This window comes from Schistocerca cancellata, chromosome 2 (genome assembly GCF_023864275.1).
Source record: "Schistocerca cancellata isolate TAMUIC-IGC-003103 chromosome 2, iqSchCanc2.1, whole genome shotgun sequence".
In the NCBI taxonomy this organism is placed as follows: domain Eukaryota; kingdom Metazoa; phylum Arthropoda; class Insecta; order Orthoptera; family Acrididae; genus Schistocerca; species Schistocerca cancellata.
Window position 1 is genome coordinate 576500888 of NC_064627.1, and position 26573 is coordinate 576527460.

General features: G+C 42.5%; 1 protein-coding gene across 1 annotated transcript in view; it reads right to left on the reverse strand.

Annotated features, from left to right (window-relative positions):
- Positions 1 to 8619, reverse strand: part of LOC126156646 (histone-lysine N-methyltransferase, H3 lysine-79 specific-like) — a 715177-nt gene extending 706558 nt beyond the window's left edge. Inside the window, exon 1 of the mRNA XM_049916323.1 lies at positions 7784 to 8619. Within this exon, the coding sequence (XP_049772280.1) occupies positions 7784 to 8069 (286 nt within the window). The 5' untranslated portion in view covers positions 8070 to 8619. The remainder of the gene's footprint in view (positions 1 to 7783) is intronic.
- Positions 8620 to 26573: the final 17954 nt, after the last annotated feature.

A 26573-nucleotide genomic window follows, 5' to 3' on the forward strand; every position in this document is an offset into this window, starting at 1 on the left:
TGGGGTAACGAAAATTAATACGTCCATTTGAAGGACAGATCACCGCGAACGAGTACCCCCACATTTTGACACTACACGTAGATTTGTAATACATTTTTAGCATGGTGCAGCAGAGTCAGCAACTATAAAATGTAATTATATTAACTTTCAGCCTCCAGTTGCATAAGCAAAGAAACTTTACCTAGGTTTCGGTTATAATAATGTGGCCTTCTTCAGAAATGTCACACTATAAAATTAAAATAAAAACATGTCAGATATTGGCCTTGTCAAATTTAAAATGTTAGTAGCACAGTACATAGTCATAAGACTGCGTCACTTCTACTAATGTTTTGCCGATAGGCCGCACAAACGGGCCAGACAGGTGGGCCGCGGACGCTGAGTCGTAACAGCGCTTTTACGACTTTTATTTGGAAAGACACTTAGAAAATGTAACAGATGTACTAAGGAGACTGCCTGCACGACGCTTGTCCGTCCTCTTTTAGAATACTGCTGGCCGGTGTGGGATCCTTACCAGATAGGACTGACGGAGTACATCGAAAAAGTTCAAAGAAGGGCAGTACGTTTTGTATTATCGCGAAATATGGGAGAGAGTGTCACTGAAATGAGACAGGATTTGGGCTGTACATCATTAAGAGAAAGGCGTTTTTCGTTGCGATGGAATCTTCTCACGAAATTCCAATCACCAAATTTCTCCTCTGAATGCGAAAATATTTTATTGACACGAATCTACATGGGGAGAAACGGTCACCACTATAAAATAAGGGAAATCAGAACTCGTGCGGAGAGATATAGGTGTTCCTTCTTTCCGCGCGCTATACGAGATTGGAATAATAGAGAATTGTGCAGGTGGTTCAATGAACCTTCTGCCAGCCACTTAAATGAGATTGGCAGAGTATCGACGTAGATGTAGATGGGCACAGGTCACGTGACCAAAACTGGGGGCATCAGCATACCGTAAGCAGCAACTCCAAGCTTTTGAATATCATCTAACTCGACTAAAGTGTATCGAAATACGGAGTTTTAAAACCTGGTCGCCACATTATAAAACATCGAATGTGTCATAAAAACTAGCAACACCGGCCTTTACAGCGATGACGCATGTACTGCGGTACCCATTGTTGTCGTCATCAGTCCGACGAGCGGTTTGATGCAGCTCCCGATCCTAAGTTTTCGACAACCAACTCATGCACTTACCGTAGAAAGATCTTGGTCTCCCTCTGGAATTTTTAGCAGCAGTCCTTATCTCCATAATAAAATTCACTATTCGTTGATCTCGCAGGATGTATCGCATAACCGATCCTTTCGTCATTTTGCGCCAGAAATTTCTTTATAATTCTATACAGTACTTCTTCATTAGTAATGCGATGTACCCCTCTGATCTTCAGCATTCTTCTATAGCTCCACATACCAAGCGTTTCAATATTAGTTTGTCTGTTCGTGCTGGTTTCACTTCCGTACAAGGCTGCTCTCCAAACAAATATTTCAGAAAAGACTGCCTTAAAAAAATTGAATAGGTGTCAATATATTTCTCTTATTGAGAAAAGCTTTTCTTGCTGTCGCAAGTATGCATGTTATATTTACAACAAGTATTCGTGTTACACCAATTACAAACATCCATTTTATAATCTTTTTACTTCTGCCATAGTCAGTTGTTCCTCTTCCCAAACAGCAAAATTCGTGTATTAGTTTTTGTCTCATTTCCTGATTCAATTCCCTTGGCGTCCGATGATACGATTCGACTACATTCCATTATTCTGTTTTTACTTTTGTTTATTTTCATCTTGTAATCTCTTTTCAAAACAGTATCCATCTCAAGTCGTTTGTTGTCTCTGACAGAATTACATCAGTAAACCTTAAAGTACGTATTGGTTCCACAAGACTGTTCGAACTACGTGATGTCTTACACTATCACTTTTTCCACACTTCGCATTTGTACAGAAACAGGTACTGAACCAGACAGTTAATCAAATTCTTATTAGTCTAGCACGAAGAAATACAATCTCGAGTACCTATTTTTGAGTCTTTGAGTCTTGGCTAATTGGCACATTACGAGGGATGAAACAAACGAAGACGGAACTGCGAGAGTATGAAGCATTTTACACGTAGTATTAACTGGCAAACGAAGAGTTTGGAGAAACTATTTTAATTGGGGTTAAAGATTACTTTTTGCTATTTTAGTATATTTTTTAATCTCCTTTTTCGGGTACGTATCCACTCGTCAGCTAAAAAACTGCTTTTTACAGGTGCATCGAGTACGCTCTTATAATACATAAGTACACAAACGTTTATGTAATTGTTGTGACTAGGAAGGACCCGCACACTCCAGAACGACACTTTTAAAATTCTCATCCACGACCAGGGCGGCACGCGAAGTCACAACCTCCGCTTTATGAGTGAACAAAGTGTTCCACGGTTTCTCGATATTGCCGCCGTGAGTTGTGAGGTTTCATGCCATACGTAGACCAGAAAGTTGTGCTGTTTGAAACTTCGCAGCCACGCCTACTGTGCGACGCTGTATTACGAAACGACCGAGTCGGCCTTCGGAGTTGTAACGCTTAGTTATTGAGACTTCGATCACCATTATTTACTAAGAGAGAGAGAGATCAATACAGCGTGCTGTACTCGCACGAGTTTACAACACCACCACGCCTTTGTCTAGCTTGATCGCACCTCAGCGCTCAGGTGCCGAGCCAGCCACGCTGCCTCCTCCGACGAGCAGGTTTTCACTTGGCGATGCGGCGCCGAGACGGGTTATGAGGTTCGTAAAGCTGGCCCTAGATTTTTCTGTTTTCCAGTTACCAATGAATGGTATACTATATTGTGAATTTTTATAATGTACAGAAGACTGGAAAATAAAACTGAAGATCTCTTGGGTGATATCAGTTCGTCTTTAAGAAAGTTAAAGAAACTTAGTAGGCAGTTGTGACTTTGTGATTGTAAATGGAAGCATGTTTTGAGAAAAATCAAGACACCTTTGTAAGATATGTCGGCCTAGAAAAGGCAAGATGTTCTAAATTTTCAGAACAACAGGTGTAAGACGTAGGGAAAGACGGGTATTATACAGTACGTATAAGAACCAGGAAGGAACGATAAGAATGGAAGACCAAGAACTGATCTGTAATATACATTATATTACATGAACATACTCCTTTTGCCGGCCGGTGTGGCCGATCGATTCTAGGCGCTTCAGTCTGGAACCGCGCGACCGCTGCGGTCGCAGGTTCGAATCCTGCCTCGGGCATGGATGTGTGTGATGTCCTTAGGTTAGTTCTAAGTTCTAGGGGACTGATGACCTGAGATTTTAAGTCCCATAGTGCTCAGAGCCATTTTGAACCATACTTCTTTTCTTTCTTTCTCTCTTCATCCTCAACTCACATATAAAGTAATATATACCATAGTGACGTAGTCCCAGTGTTAAGGGCCTTCTAAACAGTCTTTCAGTGGGTGCTGAATAATGAACAAATGATTATAAATTTCCATTACGTAAGATCTCACTATGGTACATGTAACATGTCTGAGATACAACAAAAATACAAATAGCTATGAACAGCAGAAGCGAACCTGAGCCAATAATATCAGCTACATAGTTACGAATTAAAATAGCCCTTTATTTTGCTTTTATTAATGCGCATTATCGGCTGTGAAACCGTTTTCGAATGACTATTGCGTAACCCATCGAAATACACATACTGGATGAGAGTCAAAGTACCCACCAATTACACAGTCATAAACACGTTGTGTGCGGAACTTCACGATTAGAAACAAAATATTGAACACTAGTGATGTAGCGTAGTAATTAGAAATCTACGGACGTAAGAACGGAGTGTCAGTTCGTTGCCGCTTGGTGCATATTTTTAATTGTGGAGTCTGGCTATCCCCCATTGTTTTACACTTGTGTTATTTGATGTGTGCTTGGACTCAAAGTACGCCCATTTTAACGAGTTGAACAATACAGTCATTTGGAAATGGCTTCAACGTCGAAATAGTCAAACAAAGAAAAAGTGATATTTTAATGCATTCAGTGGCAAAATGTCAATGAGACTAGCAGATAGAGGCCACAGTGCCGCAAGAGATAAAAGTAAATTTGCTTTTATAACTTTAGAAATAAATCATAGTTTATATCACTGTTTTTAAATTTTAGTTTCCGGTTTCGTCCGAAAAAGACGATTTTCTGATCTGAGCTACCAACAGGATGATAGCTACTGAGCTCTATCACACGGCGCGTGTTCCTGTAAAAATGCGGCAGAGCTGACGCCGCTGATATCTACCACTCTCTCTTTTATTTTAAATCTGAGGATGGGCTACACGGCCGAAACCGCCAAGCATAATTAAAACAACTTGACAAGCATTGCAAACTAAGGCATTCTTGCTAGGAATACAGTGACCATTATTAATGAAATACATATCCAGAGATCGCGTATTGTTTGCTTTGTTATTATTTTCAGTTTGCTAAGGACAGCATTTTCAGATACTCAGTAACATGAAGACAATACGTTAAAGGCTCAAAGCTACTTTCAGTACCAACGTCGACACGAATGGTGTAACTTGCACAGTTTTGTATTGATGATGGTGCTCAGCAGAGCCTTGAACCCGTTTGTTGCCACCAGCGCAACGAATATCTGTAAAGATCCTTCCAGGATGAAATTTTCACTCTGCAACGGAATGTACGCTGATATGAAACTTCCTGGCAGATTAAAACTGTGTGCCGGGCCGAGACTCGTTCAAAAATGTTTCAAATGTCACTGAGCATTATGGGACTTAACATCTGAGGTCATCAGTCCCCTAGACTTAGAACTACTTAAACCTAACTAACCTAAGGACATCACACACATCCATGCCCGAGGCAGGATTCGAACCTGCGACCGTAGCAGCAGCGCGGTTCCGGACTGAAGCACCTAGAACCGCTCGGCCACAGTGGCCGGCCCAAGACTCGTACTTGGGACCTTTGCCTTACGCGGGCAAGTGCTTTACCGGTAGAGCACTTGTCCGCGTAAGGCAAAGGTCCCGCGTTCGAGCGTCGACCCGGCACACAGTTTTAATCTGCTCATGTTTCTTTGATGAAACTAGTAACAAAGCAAATAGTAAGCTGTGGCAGTTTATCTGTACGATAGTTAAAAAACTCTGTTTTCCTTCATAAAAGACGGACGAGCGCTAATTTCCTTCGGAGACCCAATTTACAGCATTTCTTGTGTTTCGCTCTTTTCTCAATAGCGAACGGAATATAAAGCCCGGTTTCGACGAAGAACGGATGACTGAACATCTTGGCTGCATACGGAGAGTAATTTGAGCAGGAGAGACGCACTTTTGAAACAGATCTTATAAGTGTTGTCCACTGAGTCCTTGTTGACCACTGTACGTTAGATGCTATGCCCAATTAATTGTTGATACCTGCCGTGTTATCGGCAGAGAGCGTCAATGTGCTCATGATTTTTCACCGTAAAGCTTATTTCAGCCAGTGCTCACATAAATTCTTAAAAACCGCATCATACAACACAGAACTGCACTTGTTTTCATTTTCACCATCGATTTCAGTCACGTTCCGACAACTGTACCAAAGGAGAACAGCTACACAGTTTTTCATCAAGTATACATGCACTGAACACAGGTTGACTTAATTATCAGCTCAATGTACTGGCAGAAGACATATTTGACCAAGCATTCCACAGTTACCAATAATTAAACAAATTTTTGGAATGCTCTATTTTCGTATAACATGTGACATCACGAAAATACATTTTTTCCTTCCAATCTAAGCATTAATGCGGCTAGCAGAACCACAGTGCCTTGCCTACTTCTGATACTGTGCAAGAATCATGTATTACAGAGTCTAAAATCAAGGATGGAAGATTAGGACGTAACGTCCCGTCGACATCAAGGCTAGAGGTGGAGCACAAGATCGGAATGTTTCAAGGATGGGGAACGACATCAGCCGTGTCCTTTCAAAGGAACCATCCTGGCACTCGCCTGGAGCGGTTTAGGTTTGTCACGGTAAACGTAAATCACGATGGGCCGACGGTGATTCAAAACAATATAATAATTCCAATCCCAAAAAAGTAGGTGTTGACAGAAGTGAAATTAACCGAACTATCAGTTTAATAAGCCACGGCTGCAAAATACTAACACGAATTCTTTACAGACGAATGAAAAACTGGTACAAGACGACCTTGGGGAAAATCATTTTGGATTCCGTACAAATGTTCGAACACGCGAGGCAATACTGACCCTACGACTTATCTTAGAAGCTAGATTAAGAAATGGCAAACCTACGTTTCTAGCATTTGTAGACTTAGAGAAAGCTTTTGAAAGTGTTGACTGAAATACTCTCTTTCAAATTCTGAAGGTGACAGGGGTAAAATACAGGGAGCGAAAGGCTATTTACAATTTGTACAGAAACCAGAAGGCAGTTATAAGAGTTGAGGGGCATGAAAGGGAAGCAGTGGTTGGGAAGGGAGTGAGACAGGGTTGTAGCCTATCCCCGATGTTATTCAATCCGTATATTGAGCAAGCAGTAAAGGAAACAAAAGAAAAATTCGGAGTAGAAATTAAAATCCATGGAGAAGAAATAAAAACTTTGAGGTTCACCGATGACATTGTAATTCTGTCAGAGACAGTAAAGGACCTGGAAGAGCAGTTGAACGCAATTGACAGTGTCTTGAAAGGAGGATATAAGATGAACACCAACAAAAGCAAAACGAGGATAATGGAATGTAGTCGAATTAAATCGGGTGATGCTGGAGGAATTAGATTAGGAAATGAGAGGCTTAAAAAAGGAAATGAGTTTTGCTATTTAGGGAGCAAAATAACTGATGATGGTCGAAGTAGAGAGGATATAAAATGTAGACTGGCAATGGCAAGGAAAGCGTTTCTGTAGAAGAGAGATTTGTTAACATCGAGTATAGATTTAAGTGTCAGGAAGTCGTTTCTGAAAGTAATTATATGGAGTGTAGCCATGTATGGAAGTGAAACGTGAACGATAAATAGTTTAGAGAAGAGGAGAGTAGAAGCTTTCTAAATGTGGTGCTACAGAAGAATGCTGAAGATTAGATGGGTAGATCACATAACTAATGAGAAGGTATTCAACAGAATTGGAGAGAAGAGAAATTTGTGGCACAACTTGCCTAGAAGAAGGGATCGGTTGGTAGGGCATATTCTGAGGCATTAAGGGATCACCAATTTGGTATTGGAGGGCAGCGTGGAGGGTAAAAATCGTAGAGGGAGACCAAGAGATGAATACACTAAACAGATTCCGAAGGATGTAGGTTGCAGTAGGTACTGGGAGATGAAGAAGCCTGCACAGGATAGAGTAGCACGGAGAGTTGCATCAAACCAGTCTCTGGACTGAAGACCGAAACAACAACATTCGTCTATTTTTAAAATGACATTCCACCGCTGAGATTACTGTATAAGCACATACGGAAAGTGAATAAAATTTAAGAAAATTTGTATTAATACCGGCAACAGTGCACGTAATTTTCATCATTTATGATATGTATACATGTCGGAGGATTTTAAAGTGTGAGTGCGCTGAATGAAAATATTTTGCAGTACCGCTTGAAAACGGCCGAAAGGCCGAAACTGCAGTTGTGGAATAAATAATTTCTACAATCACTGGCAAATACGACGTCCTTTAAAAAATAAGCGAGTTATATGAACGTAAGTTTTGCAGTGAAAAACCTAATGTGCTCTTATCAATCGTTTGGTCGTTACTTCGTCGCGCTTTTGGCGACAGGATGGTAGCCAGTGCAATCGCGAGACAGCTGAGGGGTAGCGGTGGCGCCCTTACCTGGATCGGGGAGGATGCTGCGCACCGTGTTGCCGTGGTGAGGACGGCGCGCGGCGCCGGCGGCGTACTTGCGGTACAGCTCTAGCATGTGCCTCGGGGGCGGCTGCGTGGGGGCGGCGACGGCGTCGGGGGTCGGCGCCGGGGGCCGGAGGCGCAGCACGCGGCTGAAGACGTCGCGCACCGCCTCCACCTGTGCGTCGGGCTGGGCGCCGGCGCCGGCGTGCAGAGCGGCCGCCGCCAGACAGCACGCCGCCAGCAGCGCCAGCCGCAACAGCATCGCTGCCATCTCCTCCTCACTGGCTACCACTCGCGCCGCGACCGCCCATAGCGCCGCAACACCTGTGACTGCCCGCTGTCCACTGTCCGCGCTCTCCTCGGACACTCCCTCGCCGCTCTACACTCACGTCAGACACACACTCCACAGCCCGTATTGTTGTTGCTCCGCGGGAAAGCGGCGGGACAGATTTCGTAAAACACAGTTAATCCTGGTCACTCTCTCAGGTAGCGTGCCCGGGAATACACAATAATCACTGACAGTATACGCTTGTCTCAGACGGAAACTGCTACTGTATAGTGTTTACATTGTAAAGTGGTGCGTCCAAAACCAGAACTCCGTAAGTCGCTTTGCACCAATATGCAACTGGTTGACAATTGGCCCAATTGTTGTGTTCAAAACAGGAGAACACTGTGGGCCAGCCGCGGGCGCGTCAACGCGCACTCCTGCAGAATGAGTAACAGCTTTCGTCCACGGCGTGGCTACGCACGCGCTCGCTCGCTCGCGGCAGTGCGCTGGGAACGCGACTCGTCCGCCCTGGGCTTCTGTTGTCCGGCTGACAAGCGGCCAACACCTGCAGCCGCGCGCGGCGCGCCCGCACATTAAAGCGCGCCAGGCCCCCTTCCCGCCGCGGCGCCGCGCGCGCCCATTGGCCCGTCGCCGACCAATCGCGGCGCCGGATGCCCACGCATCGCCAAACGCCGCCGTGCGCGAAACACTGGCGTCTACGCCGCGCCGCAAAGCGTCGCGCCGGCTGTCGACGCGGAGTCCGCGGCACACTCTCGCGCGAATGGAATTTAACACTCGAGTTGGTGCCTCGATCCTAGCCCGGGCTCTGTTTCGATGCGTTTCTTTAAACAATAGGATATGAGTGCGATAATATTCTATCACTCCTACAGTCAAACAATGGAAGAACCGGGCAAGTGCGAGTAGGACTCACGCTTCGAGGGTAGCGGACAAAATTATTTATATACCAGATGTACAAGTATAAAACCGGAATTTGGTTGCAATAACTACAAGTCTGTTGTTTGAAACTGGTAAACAATATTTTATTCAAAATAATCTCCATTGCTATTTATGCATTTCTCCCATCTCTCCGGCAGGCTATGAATGCCACGCCAAAAGAACATTTCTTTTGAAGCGAACCAGTCAGCGAGCCAGTTTCGTACATTTTCATACGAACTGAAGCGTTTTTCAACGAGAGCGTTTCCCGGTGATCCAAAAATGGTTCCAATGGCTATGAGTACTATGGGACTTAACTGCTGAAGTCATCAGTCCCCTAGAACTCAGAACTACTTAAACCTAACTAACCTAACGACATCACACACATCCATGCCCGAGGCAGGATTCAAACCTGCGAGCGTAGCGGTCTCGCGGTTCCAGACTGTAGCGTCTAGAACCCCTCGGCCACTCCGGCCCGCCCGGTGATGCAAATAGATGATAATCAGACGGAGTCAAGTCTGGAGAATAAGCCGCATGCCCTAGTATTTCCCAACTGAATGCCTCTATCGTTTCCCTGACCCATTTTGCTGTGTGTGATGGGGCGTTATCATGGAGCAATATGACTTTGTGTTATCTTTTCCCATATTCCGGTCGTTTTGCACATAACGCTCGATTCAAATCGATCGTTTGATTTGGGTAGCGATTATTATTAAGTCTTAACGATTTCACCAGGTTTTAGCAGTTCATAATAGTTGAGACCCTTCTGATTCTACCAAACACAGAGCATTGTCTTTTTTCCAAAGCGATTCGGACTTGCAGTGGATGTCGATGGTTTGCCTGGATTTACCCATGATTTACGACGCTTAGGAGCCATTTTACATCACCTGTCACTATTCGATGGAAAAATGACTTTCTTTTGCATCTGGCGAGCAGCATTTCACAAGTGGTGTTAGGAACTTGGATTACTTTGTGTTGACATTCGTCGTCAGCCGTTACAGGAAGCAGAGGGCGCTGCAGACGCCGTGTCAGGGGCCCTACGCTGACGGCTAGCATCATCTATATGGAAATTCTGGTTTAATATATAACACTAGCGTCTGCTATTGCTATACCTTAACCTTAAAGTTGGAGGCAGGTCGTGAAATAAAACTATGTTGTTGAAGCAATTATGGTATAAAGTAACAGAGCAGTGTTACCCTCTGAGAGGAATTTTGTTGTGTTGACCAAGTTGTACCTAACAAAGGTGGCTTATCGGAAATGAAAGTCAGAATTGCGTAAACATTTAAACAGTAACAAATACTATTTTACTTAGCTATACTGTTTAGAGAGTAAAGGAAACGGTCGCCAGCCTAATTAGGCAAGAGAATGATTAACATTCTTGTTTAAGAAATTAGGTATGAGTAACTTTAACGGATAACACAACCTATAATTTACCACACGCGAGTGCAATGAACTCTGACACCTGCCTATGTTAATGTTAAGGTTGGAACTAACAACTAGAGCAGCACAAACTATTTGCAAAAATATAACAGATACCGAAACACACTATTACTTTCAAGGCTTATTCAAACTGAATGATCTTTATAATATTACAATTAATATTCACTGCAGAATCATTAATTGGACACAGGTTAAGTATTATTTTTCAAACACTTTCCTAGTTGGCATAGAATTATAAATGTTGTTCACTGCAAAATTATGAGCTGGTAATAGGTTAAGTCTCTCTCTCAGTTAAATACTTTACTACTTAAAATGAAAGTTAATTAGAATTCACTAACAGGTTTCTTCTCACTGTCTTTTGAATAAAGATGTTATTGTTTTCATAAATAGTGGTAAAGGATAACCTGTGGATCTTATTACACTATTAATATGCATTTTCAATACCCGAAAGAAACGAGTGCTTAGCAAGCCAATATAACTTTCCACAAATGCAATTCACGACTTTTGCTGCAGTGAGACACTATGTTGACAAATTTACAAGAAACTGAATCACCTTTTAACATTTACTACAGGCAGCACTATGATCATTAACTAAGCAAAACTTTATAACCCCCAGTTTTAAGAACTTTAATTTTTAAAAGAAACAGCAAATTGTTTCTATTACCACAGTCTTCTACTTTCAACTAAATGATTAAATGGGTGATTCTGAAACTTCACAAAACTACATTTAATGCCTCCCACAATTTCACTAAATCCACAGTAAATCTGAATATGCCCTTCTCATCAAAGATCAAACATCATTAAGTAATTAACTGTCTAACTTTGAGGCTTTCATTTTTTCCACAAAATAGGACACTCGGTAATCATAGTTCAGATGGAGAGGAACCTGAGAGGTGTTGTGATAGGGAAAAAATCAAGGTAGGTACATAAATTCAGTTATAAGTTACCTTATATTTGTGCACACTAAAACATCCAGTAAGCTGATCCTTCACTGTACATTATTATAGTACACCTTTACAGTGATTGCACAAAAATGGCAACTGCATGTTGGTAGGCGGATTTGCAGACAGAATTGCTGGACTCTAACCCTTCTTGGTGGCGATGATGAATACCAATTTCAGAATCGTTCCAGCTATTTATCCTTCCATCCGAGGCATTGGAAAGTAGCAGAAAAAACCTCTCTCTGAACCAACACAATTTACAACCTTTACATGGCAGTGCACAGTTTGGTAGCTCGTCCCCGACTGACTCTCAGTTCCACCTTTTCTACCTAGGCCAACCACATTTTGCGCGCGCTACACAGTTCCGTTCCCGAGGGTAACCACTACACCTCTTATACACAGAATAACTAAGAACCCTGAGTGAGGATCAGCAGTTTACATAACAGCAAACAAACATTTTAAATAAAACAGAACATTCACACATATTGACATTTCTACAAAAAATTATTCACACAGAAATTACAATTATATACAGTAAGTTTTGTTCCCTGCAAATGGGACAAAGAATTTAAATGACAGATACACTACATTGCATACAATCAAATCATGACATCAAAGTTTTTTACAAAGAAAGGAGTATACAGTTTTGTGTTATCGATCCAAACACATTTACAGAAGCTCAACGATGTAACATTGAATGAAACAAAAGCAAAATAAATCCGTACAGCGTTAGAGCCGTGGTGTTACAAATACTTCTACACCTGGCAGATAGTTCATCTATAGGTTTAGATCAGTGTGGTCGCGAGTACCAAAACGTGTGACATAAATTGCCATATCTTTTGAGTTCACTGACTGAGAAGCTTAAATTTTTTACACTGGCAATGGGCCGTGTACCCTAGTATTTCCCATTAGCTTCAGTATCATACCTCTACGCGTATCTAAGAAAACAGGTCTTAACACACGACCGTATCTTTTGGTTGCGCTCACTTAGAAGCTAAATTTTTTTACAGTGCACATTTTACACCACGTTTGACACCTATTTCAATTTGATAAGAAAGGGGGGTCTCAATAGACAGACAGACGTACGGCAAAGTGAACTTATAGAGCTGTGATCACATTGGCACCGCCGTCGGTGGATTCCGTCGACGACCGACATCGGGCGGAAACGGCCGATCTTTTTCAAATCATTGCGCCACTATGAGCGCGGTCACACCGTAGCCGATCTCGTCGCCCGAACGTTTAGACTTCGGACCACAATAAGTAATATTCCAGTAAGTTTGTTTTCTTCGGTCAGATAGACCGAAATTCTCTCACATTGACTGTCAGAAATTGATGAGTTTAATCCAAGAAATATTGAATTTTTGGCATCCTGAGGATAAAAATATCATAAACGAGATATATTTCGGAATCTATGGACTAAAATCGAAGGTTTATTGGAAACAACAAGTGGGCAAATTCTTTGTCGGAAATTTTTGCTGTATATTATAACCTCAAAAAAGAATTAGTTCAGGTGAGAGGTGGTGTATCTTACGATTAAAAGTTACTGTAGTTGATCGTTTGTGGGGTTGTGGTACGTAGATATTAGCTGTCTAAAAATTATAATTTCTGCTTATTGGCGTTTTTTTTTATTTTATTTTTTAATTTTTTTTTTTTTTTTTTTTTTTTTTTTTTTTTTTTTTTTTTTTTTTTTTTTTTTTTTTTTTTTTTGCCGGTTGGATGGTTATTCCGTTACATCAAGCGATTTGCAAATGTAGTGTAACATGTTTCCACTTTTCACTACTTTAGGCGTTCAGAGTACATTATTCTACGCTGTAAGTTTACCTTTAACACTTATGCTGAATAACAATCATTGAAGGTTGATTGACATATGTCTTCACAAGTTGAAATACATTCAGCAGAACGTAGCGTTTGTAATCTTGACGTTCAGGGTCACCACTAATCATCTCGAGTATGTAAAACCTAAGACTTACACTTGAAACACTTTCGGATAACGAAAGCTAATTTAGAGTCCTTGTAGAGGCGTGATTTGAGCTCTATTAGAAAATCCAATACTCACATTAAAAGCTAATATTCCCTAATGCTACGAAATATTAAACTTATTCTAGGCCGAATTTTCGAGCTACGATTTGCACAAGTGCACTAAAAGACACTGTACAATATAGTCGATTTCCTTTATTAAAAGTTGCACTGCAACGTGAAATAATACTGCCACCAGAAACCTTGTTACTTCCTTTCTCACTTCCACTGGGCAAGTGTTTAAAGAGCATTGGTATTTTCACAACTAGAATATGATTATTTGAAAATAATGCCAGTATTGCATTTATTTTAACATTTTTAGAATACAGTGAGCTTCTATGAAACCACTAACCGGCCTTTCATTAATTAAACAATACTTGCTTAATCAGACACAAGTTTTGTGTATACATCAGTGAACGATTACAGCATTTACTCTCACCAAGTAACTAAACCAGCTAACGTAGCTAAACGTTTAAATAGAAATGAAGTGTCGTAGACATTTACGATTAGGTAACCATTTTACTGATCTTATAAAAAAAACGTACCCTTCTATCTGTTTCCTGACTAAGAAGGTGGTATTAAACTGCAATTTATATTTCCTCATACTAACAGGCAGTATTTGTGCGTGGTTGCTGATTTTTAAAAGTTGTGAAATTACTATGTTTAAGTGGTTAACCTTCACCTTACCTACGTGGAAACCTACTTCACACACTCCAAACTGTTTACAACTAGGTAACCATGTTACCGGTCTCTCTATTTTTATTTTATTTTTTTTATTTTGAGCTTTCAGTCTTCTGACTGGTTTGATGCGGTGATCATGGAAGTCATTCCCTGATGTTAAATGTCTAAACAGATGTCCAACCATCCTGTCCCTTCTCCCCATCAGTGTTTTCCACATATTCCTTTCCTCTCCGATTCTGCACAGAACCTCCTCTTTCCTTACTTTATCAGTCCACCTAATGTTCAACATTCGTCTGTAGCACCACGTCTCAAATGCTTCGATTCTCTTCTGTTCCGATTTTCCCACAATCCATGTTTTACCACCATACAGTGCTGTGCTCCAAACGTTCAATTCTCAGAAATTTCTTCCTCTAATTAAGAGCCTTTTTTCATACTAGTACAGCGGATAGGCAAAATAATGTGAACACCTGTTAATAAGGAACGGTTTATTAATAAGGGGTTGGGCCCCCATTCTTTGCCCGTAATACAGCTGCAATTGTTCTTGGAGTACTGTCATATAATGATTGTAAAGTCTCCAGTGGAATGTTATGCCAGTCTTCGATCAGATCCTCTTCTCTAACTCCTGTAGTGATGACGGAGGCGGAAAACTGCTCCGGTGCCTGCGCTTCAATACCGCCCAACAAGGGTTCGATAATGTTCAAGTCCGGGGATTGTGCTAGCCATGGAAGACGCTGCAGTTCAATTGCATGCTCCGGCCTGTCCTGGCTGTGTGAATGGGTGCATTATCATCCTGAAATATGGCATCATTGTTAGGGAACAACATTTGAATCATGGGCTGTACCCGATCACCTAAAATGTTCACACAATCGTGAGCTGCAACATGGCCTTTGAGAGTAATGATGGGACCAACAGAATTCCGTGATATGGCTGCGCACACCATCACACTTTCATCCATGCTTAACCGTTGGAATCAAACAAACAGGTTTGTACGCTTCTTCTGGCGTACCCCCGACGTAAACCCGGCCCGATGTTGGAAATAACGTAAACGATGACTCGTCGGACCAATCGCAGTGTCAGAATTGCCTCTCTGGTACCTTTATCTTTTCTAAAGCCAAACTGATCGTCATCTTGCACATCCTCAATTTTCTTTTCCATTCGTCTGTATATTACTCGTGTCAGCAAATTGGACTCATGAGCTGTTAAGCTATTGTACGATATATCTCTAACTTTCTCAGCTCTTGCAGTCTTCGGAATTGTGTGGATGATATTTTTCCGAAAGTGATATGGCATGTCACCAGACTCATACATTCTATAAACCAACATGAATAGTCGTTTTATAGCCACTTCCCCAAATGATTTTAGAAATTATGATGGAATGTTATCTATTCCGTCTGCCTTATTTGATCTTAAGTCCTCTAAAGCTCTTATAAATTCTGATTCTAATACCGGATCCCCTACCACTTCTAAATCGATTCCTATTTCTTCTTCTATCACATCAAACAAATCTTCCCCCTCAGGGAGGCCTTCAATGTGTTCATTCGACCTATCCGCTCTCTCCTCTGCATTTAACAGCGGAATTCCCGTTGCACTCATTATGTTACCACCCTTGCTTTTACTGTCACCGAAAGTTGTTTTGACTTTCGTGTATGCTGAGTTTGTCCTTCCTACAACCATTTCTTTTTCTATTTCTTCACATTTTTCAGCCATTTCGTCTTAGCTTCTCTCCACTTTCTATTTATTTCATTCCTCAGCGTCTTGTATTTCTGTATTCCTGAGTTTCCCAGAACTCTTGTACTTCCTACTTTCATCGATCAACTGAAGTATATCTTCTCTTACCCATGATTTCTTCGCAGTGACTTTCTTTGTATCTGTGTTTTTCTTTCCAACTTCTGTAATGACCCTTTTGAGAGATGTCCATTCGTCTGCAACTTTACTGCCTACTGAGCTATTCATTATTGCTGTATCTGTAGCCTAGGAGAACTTCAAGCGTATCCCATCATTCATTAATACTTCCGTATCCCACTTCTTTGCGTATTGATTCTTCCTGACTTATGTCTTAAACTTCAGCCTACTCTTCAGCACTACTACATTGTGGTTCAAAAATGGTTCAAATGTCTCTGAGCACTACGGGACTTAAAATCTTAGGTCATCAGTCCCCTAGAAATGGCTCTGAGCACTATGGGACTCAACATCTTAGGTCATAAGTCCCCTAGAACTTAGAACTACTTAAACCTAACTAACCTAAGGACATCACACACACCCATGCCCGAGGCAGGATTCGAACCTGCGACCGTAGCAGTCCCGCGGTTCCGGACTGCAGCGCCAGAACCGCTAGACCACCGCGGCCGGCAGTCCCCTAGAACTTAGAACTACTTAACCCTAACTAACCTAAGGACATCACACACATCCATGCCCGAGGCAGTATTCGAACCTGCGACCGTAGCAGGTCGGCAGCGCCTAGAACCGCACGGCCACCGCGGCCGGCTACTACATTGTGATCTGGTTCTATATTTGCTCCTGGGTACGCCTTACAATCCAGTATCTGATTTCGGATTCTCTCTCTGATCATGATGTAATCTAACTGAAGTCCTCCCGTATCACCCGGCTTTTTCCAAGAATACCTCCTCCTCTTGTGATTCTTGAACAGAGTGTTCGTTGTTACTAGCTGAAATTTATTACAGAACTCGATTAGTCTTTCTCCTCTCTTTCCCTGTCCCAAGCCCATATTCTGTTGTTTCCTCTTCTTCTGCGCCTTTCCCTAATGCTTCCGTACGGCCCCCCATGACTATTAAATTTTCATCTCCCTTTGCGTACTGCATTACCATTTCAGTATCCTCATATGTTTTCTCTATCTCGCCATCCTCAGCTTGCGACGTCGGCATGTATACCTGATTCTGATGAGAACAACCCTATCACTGAACTGTTCACAGAAGCACGCTCTTTGTCCTACCTTCCTATTTATAACGATTCCTGCTCCCGTTATACCAATTTCTGTTGTTGATGGTATTACGTTGTACTCATTTGAGCAGATATCCTTGTTCTCTTTCCATTTCACCGCTGCTATATCTAGATTGAGCCTTTGCATTTCCCTTTTCAGATTTTCCAGTTTCCCTACCACGTTCAAGCTTATGATATTCCACGCGCCGACTCGTAGAACGTTTTCCTTCCGTTGATAATTCAATCTTTTTCCAGGTCTCCTCCCCCTTGGCAGTCCCCTCCCGGAGTTCCGAATGGGGGACTATTCTGTACTGTTTTGCCAATGGAGAGATCATCGTTACACCTTTTCAGTTACAGGTCACATGACCTGTGGATACACATTAAGTGTCTTTAATGCAGTTGTTTCCGCTGCCTTCTGCATGATCATTGCTGATTCTTCCGCCTTTAGGGGCAGTTTCCCACACCTATTAAGAGTTCAATAAAAACAATACCAATTGCCGTTGTATAGGTTTATATCTAGGCAACCAGTTTTGACGTTACACTACGTCATCTTCAGGCCTAAACTGCTCCAATCCAGTAACATTCGTGTTACAAATATAGCAGTGCCTTAACTGGTCTCGTAATAGCTATTACGGCATACGTGCTCGCTGGACAACAGTCAGCAACTATTACGAGTGTGCTGAACCTCTGTCCGCTCTTCCACCCTCTTTGGCAAGGTCATTGGCAGAATGGGAGTGACTTCTTATGCCGGAAGACTTCGGCCGCCGATGCTGACCATTAATCAAAATCTAAGCAGTGGCGGGCTACGAATCCGGGACAGAGGACGTTCTGATTACTGATTAAAAACGCTACCCGTAGACCACAGGTACAATCTATGCAAGATGCGATGCAGGATATCTTCTCTATAGTAATTGCAGGAATCAAAGTAAAGCACCCCCACTTTAATATTTACGGAGCACTGGCACTATGTCACTGATTCCTTTGCTTCTGAAATCAGTAATGGCTCTATTTTTTTTAAAGACGCAGGGTAACACTAACTTATTTTTTTTAATCATGCATTTACCATTGCTATCCAGTTTCCATTCACTCTACAGAGACACCACTGAAATTTGAAAATCCCCACCACTGCAGGAATGAGATGTTTAAGCATGTATTAAGAAATATCTCAATTGGGAACATTAGCTTCAAGATGATAGAATATATGACAAATGGAGTCTGATTTTTTAACGCATAATTCTGCCATCTTAATAAGCCCAACGGACAAAAACTTAGTTATCACTGTGTGCACGCACAGATGGATCGTTAATGTCTTACAGACGGCGCAGCCATCGAGTCACTTTCTCAACCGCACGCGCCCCGCCTCTACGTGAGCATAAGGCATTAGCGACCAGTGATACATTTATGTTTCAAGTGGGCGTTTTACGCAAATATGGGTAAATGTAACGACCTGATAAGGTGGCAAAATGCGCAATTGTGTTTGGGCGTTCCCATGGTCATACGGTGTGTAAAGTTGATGGACTTGTTGGTGTTTCTTGGCGGACTGTTAAACGTATCTACAAGCAGTGGTGTAACACCCGTGGCCACGAACTACGACGTCCGAAATGTGGCCGGACAAAGATCCTAACTGAGAGGGACCGGAAATGTGTTTTACAGCTTGTGAATCAAAATCACTTCCAAACCCGGCAGGCACAGCTGTGTGCATTGAATGGAGGACCATCCCAACCTGGTAACGTAAGGACTTTGCGATTGGACTGCAGACAGTGTATCATGTGGAGTTAGTCACCTCACAAGAGGCCATTGCTCACACAGGCACATAAAAACAAAAACATCAAAGTTCATCGACTTGGAAGAATATGTGTGTATACTGTATAATAAGCATATATATAAATCAGTGTAATTGTAAAGAGTTCTGACATAAGGATGTAAGCAACGATTTATAACTGTGATTTACCGTGTGTTTTTGTGGTAACGGTATTGGATATTTTTCCATTGTGTGCATCCCATTGCAGCGTCAAGTTCAAATGGTTCAAATGGCTCTGAGCACTATGGCACTTAACAGCTGAGGTCATCAATCCCCTAGAACTTAGAACTACTTAAACCTAACTAACCTAAGGACATCACACACATCCATGCCCGAGGCAGGATTCGAACCTGCGACCGTAGCAGTCACGCGGTTCCGGACTGAAGCGCCTAGGACCGCTCGGCCACCGCGGCCGGCAATTATTACGTTAATTTTTGTTTTTCATTTATATATCCATGTCTATAGACGGTTATTACTCTAATGTTTTCCAATGTATATTGATATAACGTTGTGCTTATTCGTCTAGTAATTGTAAGTCAGATGAATGCACTAACAAATTAGAAAATTATTTTAAATTGTTTTCGGTGAACTTTCTGTAGTGTGTCTTCATTCATAATCAACTGTAAGCGCCATTTTGGGAGAAGTGGTCCGTTATGCATGATCTGCTGCGAAGTTATTGCCGGCGCGTGAAATATTCAGCCATATTAACGTTTCCTCCTCGAATGAGACTCATACGAAGAAATGTCACTATGGCAAAGCTGCCTTCGAACGGTGTTTATGGTATTCAGAATATCTCTGTTTCGAACGCTTCTACAATCCATATCATCCAAGCGAATGCAACAAATCTTCTTGAAGAATAAACATATGAATAAAATATAAGAATTAATACGAGGGTTGGAACTTAAATAGTGGCAACTATTCATTCACGACCGATACAAAAGAGTTACATACTTGCACCTATTACTGTCCTTCAAAGTCACCAGTATTGTGTAGAACCCGTTGCCAGCGATGTGGCACAGAGCCTGTTCTGTTGATGGTGCGAATGGAGCGGTCTACTGCCTGTAGAATCTCTGGAACAGTTCTGAAGCGAATGCCACAAAGCCAAAGCTGAAACGACAGTCCAACGAATGGCGTCATTATGGGTCGCCCCGCGAAAGTCGAAAATGCGTCAGAGCCCCAGTATGGTGAAAGTTATGGTGATTCTCGTGTACGACCGTGATGCTGATATCCTAATGCATTACGTTCCTCCACGGCAGACCGTCAATGCACAGTTTTACTGTTCGTTTTTGGAGCATCACTTGCTACCAGCTTTGCGAAAGAAGCGGCGACACTTTCTACGCAACCCACGCATCATTTTGCACGACAATGCGCTGGCGGATACAGCGCAAGCTGTGGCTGCTCTGCTCGGTCGATGGGACTGGGAAGTACTGTATCATCCACCACACTCTCCGGACTTAAGTCCTTGTAACTTTGATTTGAATCCGAAGATGAAGGAACCACTTCGTGGCATTCGCTTCAGAAATGTTTGGCAGGCAGTAGACCGTTCCATTCACACCATCAACAGAACAGGCTCTGCTAACGGCATACTACGACTTCCACATCGCTAGCAACGGGTTCTACACAACTCTGCTGACTACTTTGAAGGACAGTAACAGGTGCAAACATGCAACTCTTCTGTTGTTGTTGTTGTTGTCTTCAGTCCTGAGACTGGTTTGATGCAGCTCTCCATGCTACTCTATCCTGTGCAAGCTTCTTCATCTCCCAGTACCTACTGCAGCCTACATCCTTCTGAATCTGCTTAGTGTATTCATCTCTTGGTCTCCCTGTACGATTTTTACCCTCCACGCTGCCCTCCAGTACCAAATTGGTGATCCCTTGATGCCTCAGAACATGTCCTACCAACCTATCCCTTCTTCTAGTCAAGTTGTGCTACAAACTCCTCTTCTCCCCAATTCTATTCAATACCTCCTCATTAGTTGTGTGGTCTACCCATCTAATCTTCAGCATCCTTCTGTAGCACCACATTTCAAAAGCTTCTATTCTCTTCTTGTCGAAATTATTTATCGTCCATGTTTCACTTCCATACATGGCTACACTCCATATAAATACTTTCAGAAACTACTTCCTGACACTTAAATCAATACTCGATGTTAACAAATTTCTCTTCTTAAGAAACGCTTTCCTTGCCATTGCCAGTCTACATTTTATATCCTCTCTACTTCGACCATCATCAGTTATTTAGCTCCCCAAGTAGCAAAACTCCTTCACTACTTTAAGTGTCTCATTTCCTAATCTAATTCCCTCAGCATCACCCGATTTAATTCGACTACATTCCATTATCCTCGTTTTGCGTTTGTTGATGTTCATATTATACTCTCCTTTCAAGACACTGTAAATTGCGTTCAACTGCTCTTCCAAGTCCTTTGCTGTCTCTGACAGAATTACAATGTCATCGGGAAACCTCAAAGTTTTTATTTCTTCTCCATGGATTTTAATACCTACTCCGAACTTTTCTTTTGTTTCCTTTACTGCTTGCTCAATATACAGATTGAATAGCATCGTGGAGAGGCTACAACCCTGTCTCACTTCCTTCCCAACCACTGCTTCCCTTTCATGTCCCTCGCCTCTTATAACTGCCATCTGCTTTCTGTACAAATTGTAAATAGCCTATCACTCCCTGTATTTTACCCCTGTCACCTTCAGAATTTGAAAGAGAGTGTTCCAGTTAATATTGTCAAAAGCTTTCTCTGAGTCTACAAATGCTAGAAACGTAGGTTTGCCTTTCCTTAATCTTTCTTTTAAGATAAGTCGTAGGGTCAGTATTGCCTCACGTGTTCCAACATTTCAACGGAATCCAAACCGATCTTCCCTGAGGTCAGCTTCTACCAGTTTTTCCATTCGTCTGTAAAGAATTCGCGTTAGTATTTTGCAGATGTGACTTACTAAACTAGTTCGGTGATTTTCACATCTGTCAACACCTGCTTTCTTTGGGATTGGAATTACTATATTCTTTTTGAAGTCTGAGGGAATTTCGCCTGCCTCATACATCTTGCTCACCAGATGGTAGAGTTTTGTTAGGCCTGGCTCTCCCAAGGCTGTCAGTAGTTCTAATGGAATGTTTTCTACTCCCGGGGCCTTGTTTCGACTTAGGTCTTTCAGTGCTCTGTCAAACTCTTCACGCAGTATCATATCTCCCACTTCATCTTCATCTACCTCCTCTTCCATATCCATGATATGGTTCTCAAGAACATCGCCCCTGTATAGACCCACTATATATTCCTCCCACCTTTCTGCTTTCCCTTCTTTGCTTAGAACTGGGTTTCCATCTGAGCTCTTGATATTCATGCAAGTGGTTCTCTTTTCTCCAAAGGTCTCTTTAATTTTCCTGTAGGCAGTATCTATCTTATTTCTCGTGAGATAAGCTTCTACATCCTTACATTTGTCCTCTAGGCATCCCTGCTTAGCCATTTTGCACTTCCTGTCGATCTCATTTTTGAGACGTTTGTATTCCTTTTTGCCCGCTTCACTTACTGCATTTTTGTATTTTCTCCTTTCATCAATCAAATTCAATATTTATTCTGTTGCCCAAGGATTTCTACTAGCTCTCGTCTTTTTACCTACTTGATCCTCAGCTGCCTTCTCTACTTCATTCCTCAAAGCTACCCATTCTTCTTCTACTGTATTTCTTTCCCCCATTGCTGTCAATTGTTCCCTTATGCTCTCCCTGAAACTTTGTACAACCTCTGGTTCTTTCAGTTTTCCAGGTCCTTAAATTCCCACCTTTTTGCAGTTTATTCAGTTTTAATCTACAGTTCATAACCAATAGATTGTGGTCAGAGTCCACATCTGCCTCTGGAAATGTCTTACAATTTAAAACCTGGTTCCTAAATCTCTGTCTTACCATTATATAATCTATCTGACGCCTTCCAGTATCTCCAGGCTTTTTCCATGTATACAACCTTCTTTCATGATTCTTGAACCAAGTGTTAGCTATGATTAAGTTATGCTCTGTGCAAAATTCTACCAGTTAGCTTCCTCTTTCATTTCTTACACCCAGTCCATATTCACCTACGTTTCCTTCTCTTCCTCTTCCTACTGTCGAATTCCAGTCACCCATGACAATTAAATTTTCGTCTCCCTTCGTCTGAATAATTTCTTTTATCTCATCATACATTTCTTCAATTTCTTCGTTATCTGCAGAGCTAGTTAGCATATAAACTTGTACTACTGTAGTAGGCGTGAGCGTCGTGTCTATCTTGGCCACGATAATGCGTTCACTATGCTGTTTGTAGTACCTTATCCGCACTCCTATTTTTTTGTTCACTATTAAACCTACTCTTGCATTACCCCTATTTGATTTTGTATTTATAACCCTGTATTCACCTGACCAAAAGTCTTGTTCCTCCTGCCACCGAACTTCACTAACTCCCACTATATCTAACTGTAACCTATCCATTTCCCTTTTTAAATTTTTTAACCTACCTGACCGATTAAGGGATCTGACATTCCACACTCCGATTCGTAGAAAGCCAGTTTTCTTTCTCTCGATAACGACGTTCTCTTGAGTAGTCCCCGCCCGGAGATCCGAATGGGGGACTATTTTACCTCCGGTATATTTTACGCAAGAGGACACCATCATTATTTAATCATACAGTAAAGCTGCATGCCCTCGGGAAAAATTACGGCTGTAGTTTCCTCTTGCTTTCAGCCGTTCGCAGTACCACAACAGCAAGGCCGTTTTGGTTAGTGTTACAGGGCCAGATCAGTCAATCATCCAGACTGTTGCCCCTGCAACTACTGAAAAGGCTGCTGCCCCTCTTCAGGAACCACACGTTTGTCTAGCCTCTCAACAGATACCCCTCCGTTGTGGTTGCACCTACGGTACGGCTATCTGTATCGTTGAGACACGCAAGCCTCCCCACCAAAGGCAAGGTCCATGGTTCATGGGGGGGAACTATTCTGTATCGGTTGTGAATGAATGGTTGCCACTATTTAAGACCCAGCCCTCGTACAAGAACTGATATGAGAATCAAATATTATGAGAATGAAGTATCAGAATTTGAGAATTTAAAAATACTATAACCCCTTAACATACCACACGGAGACATATGTTATATAATAAATGTATGTCACTTTTTGTGAAATGCAGTTGTAATTTTATAATTAATATAACGCTATTGTATATCCTAATTTGATAAAAAACATTCATACAGTAATATTCTACGGGCAATAGATAAACAAGAACTATAAAATAAAATAAATGAAAATAATAACTGGGATTCTGAAACAGGGAGGAAAATTATGAACCAACAATGCTAACCATTCTTTTCGCTGTTTCCCCAAGTTTTCTGCCTCATTTTCCTGATTATAAAGGGACCTATAAAAAAGAGGTCTATTTCCCACCGTCACTTTGACCCTAAACATAAATATCTGCACTACTTCAGGTGTTGGTCCCTGACTACGCCTATATCAGCAGTTCTACGGAAAATAAGAACGGAGGAAAGAAAAGAGAGGGCAACAAATGTATGTAACAGAGAATATTTATGCTAGTTATTTTTCATTTTATTTTTTAATTTTTGTTTTTCTTTTCTTTTCTCGGAACTTGTGGAGTGAAGTCCATTAAACTACCAGTAGCAGTGGAGAATTCCATGCTCATCTTTTCGAAATAAAGAGTAGTTCCGTTGGGGATGAAATTGAAATAGTGCATCAGATCCACTGCTCATTGTAGGGACATTCCAACTGCACGGCGGGTCAATGCAAACATCCCAAAGAAAGTTGGAAAAGTATTGCCTGTATTTCGAATTACGGACAATGGCGCAAAAGTCCAATAATCGACAATACTCGCCAGTGGCAAAAAAATATCGAACAGCAACGTTGCTGAGTGAGTCTTCGTCTGCGGGTAGTAAACGTCATCCGGGAACATCATCGTCTGTGTTGTTATTCGGTCAGCAGTAGCACGTATGAGGAATGCCAGGGTTCGCTGGAGCAAGCGCCAGACTTCTAAAGCCCGGCCATAAGCGAAGCGATGATCGTCCGTGTCCGTCATCCCGTACGTGACGCAAAGAAGGGAGTCGGCGAGGAGGACTTGGTGGAGACGAGAACAATTTGGTTGTTTCCCATTCACAGTGACATGGCATGTAGAGCCTTAAGAAAACGGTCGCTCGCAGCCCGCCATATATTGTGCCACCTATAACGCCGTTCCTTCTGTTCTATCACAGTGGGGGCGCAGGCCATTTGCGCCTCAGTGTGGACCGCCTTGGTAGACAACAAGTGAACAGACAACAAATGAGCAGAACTGTAGCTGTGCTTCAGAAAGAAGAGTCCGTTGTGTGAAGGGCACTGGGACGTACGACTTCACCGGCGGAGCCAACAGGTTGAGGCATATGCATAAAGCAGTAAGCTGGTAGGCATGTCGGGCAACGCTGCCACATCGCCGACTATGAATTGACAAAATGGGCGAGAGCCCTATTCAGAACATGGTAAAGACCCACATCCCTCTTGCGCCTGTGGAATCGTGAAGGACTCATAGCGGACTTTGAATATCATCTCCTAGCTAACAAAGGAACCCATCGCAGATAACCTGCAGCGAGCTAGGGTTTGCGGGACAGGAAGATTGTACAGGGAACGGCGACGCTACGTAGATTTTGACATAGCGCATACATTGGAGGAGTTCAGGGAAGCTAATGTTCAACAAGTCCAAACTTAATTTTCTGTAACAGCCTTCTGCAGTTAAGGGCCGCATCGAGCGCTGCAATTCAGCTGTAATATCGACAACAAGGCAGCTTAAGCTGTCGATCATGTTGAGCGGGAGGCCTGTAACTGACACACGTAACTCGCGAAGTGAGCTGCCCGACGCCTCTCTGTATGTCGCCACACACGCAAGTGCCGCCCTGGTGTCGTCGGCACTTCGAATCCTCTGTATAGGCGATTCAGCGAAATCGATGTCCACCTAGCGATATACCTGTGAGTCGTTGTCGTAGTCCACATAACAGTGGCTCTCTGGCGAATGCATAAAGTAGTGCCGAAAGGGGCACCCCTGTCGCACCTAACGCCTGATCTGGAAACGTTGTGAGAGCCTAATAGTACTGTATGCAGAACACAGGGTGTTGCGCCGTGCGACGACGTATGACCATCTCGACAATGGATTCTGGGTACTCATTTGACGGAGGACATGTAAGAAAATAATGATAGCTAAAGTCTAACGATGCCAAAGCTGCAGGCAAATGTTGAGCTCAAGTGAGGGCAATCGGATCCCTGTAAGGTCAGAGTGCTGTCTGAATGTTGTATGCTTCGCCTAGCGATGCCTGATAATAAGACATGACGTGACGATCCGTTTTCTTAAGTGATGCTGCCAAAAGGCGTGTGAAGATCTTCATGACGGTATTTAGCAGGTCAAGGGGCGGTAGTCTCTGATGTGCAGACCCCGATGCAGTTTGTGAATAAGGACAATGAGGCTCTCTAGAAAGACATAAGGAAGCCACCGCAGATAACAGTCCACTTGGACGCTAAGAGAGGTCGGAAAGCACGATAAAATTCCAGGGGGATGCCATCAAGGTCAGATGACTTGTTAGCAGCTCGCACTTGGATAGTACTGAGGACTTCGTCCTCTGTTACTGGTGCCTCTAATGCCAATACTGCATCCTCTTCTATCATGCTAAACGAGAGTTGACAGACTTCTTCAATGACAGCCGGTAAATGGGAATGGTTAGCATATAACCTAGTATAAGGACTTGAAGGGCACATACAGCGCCGCATTGAGTG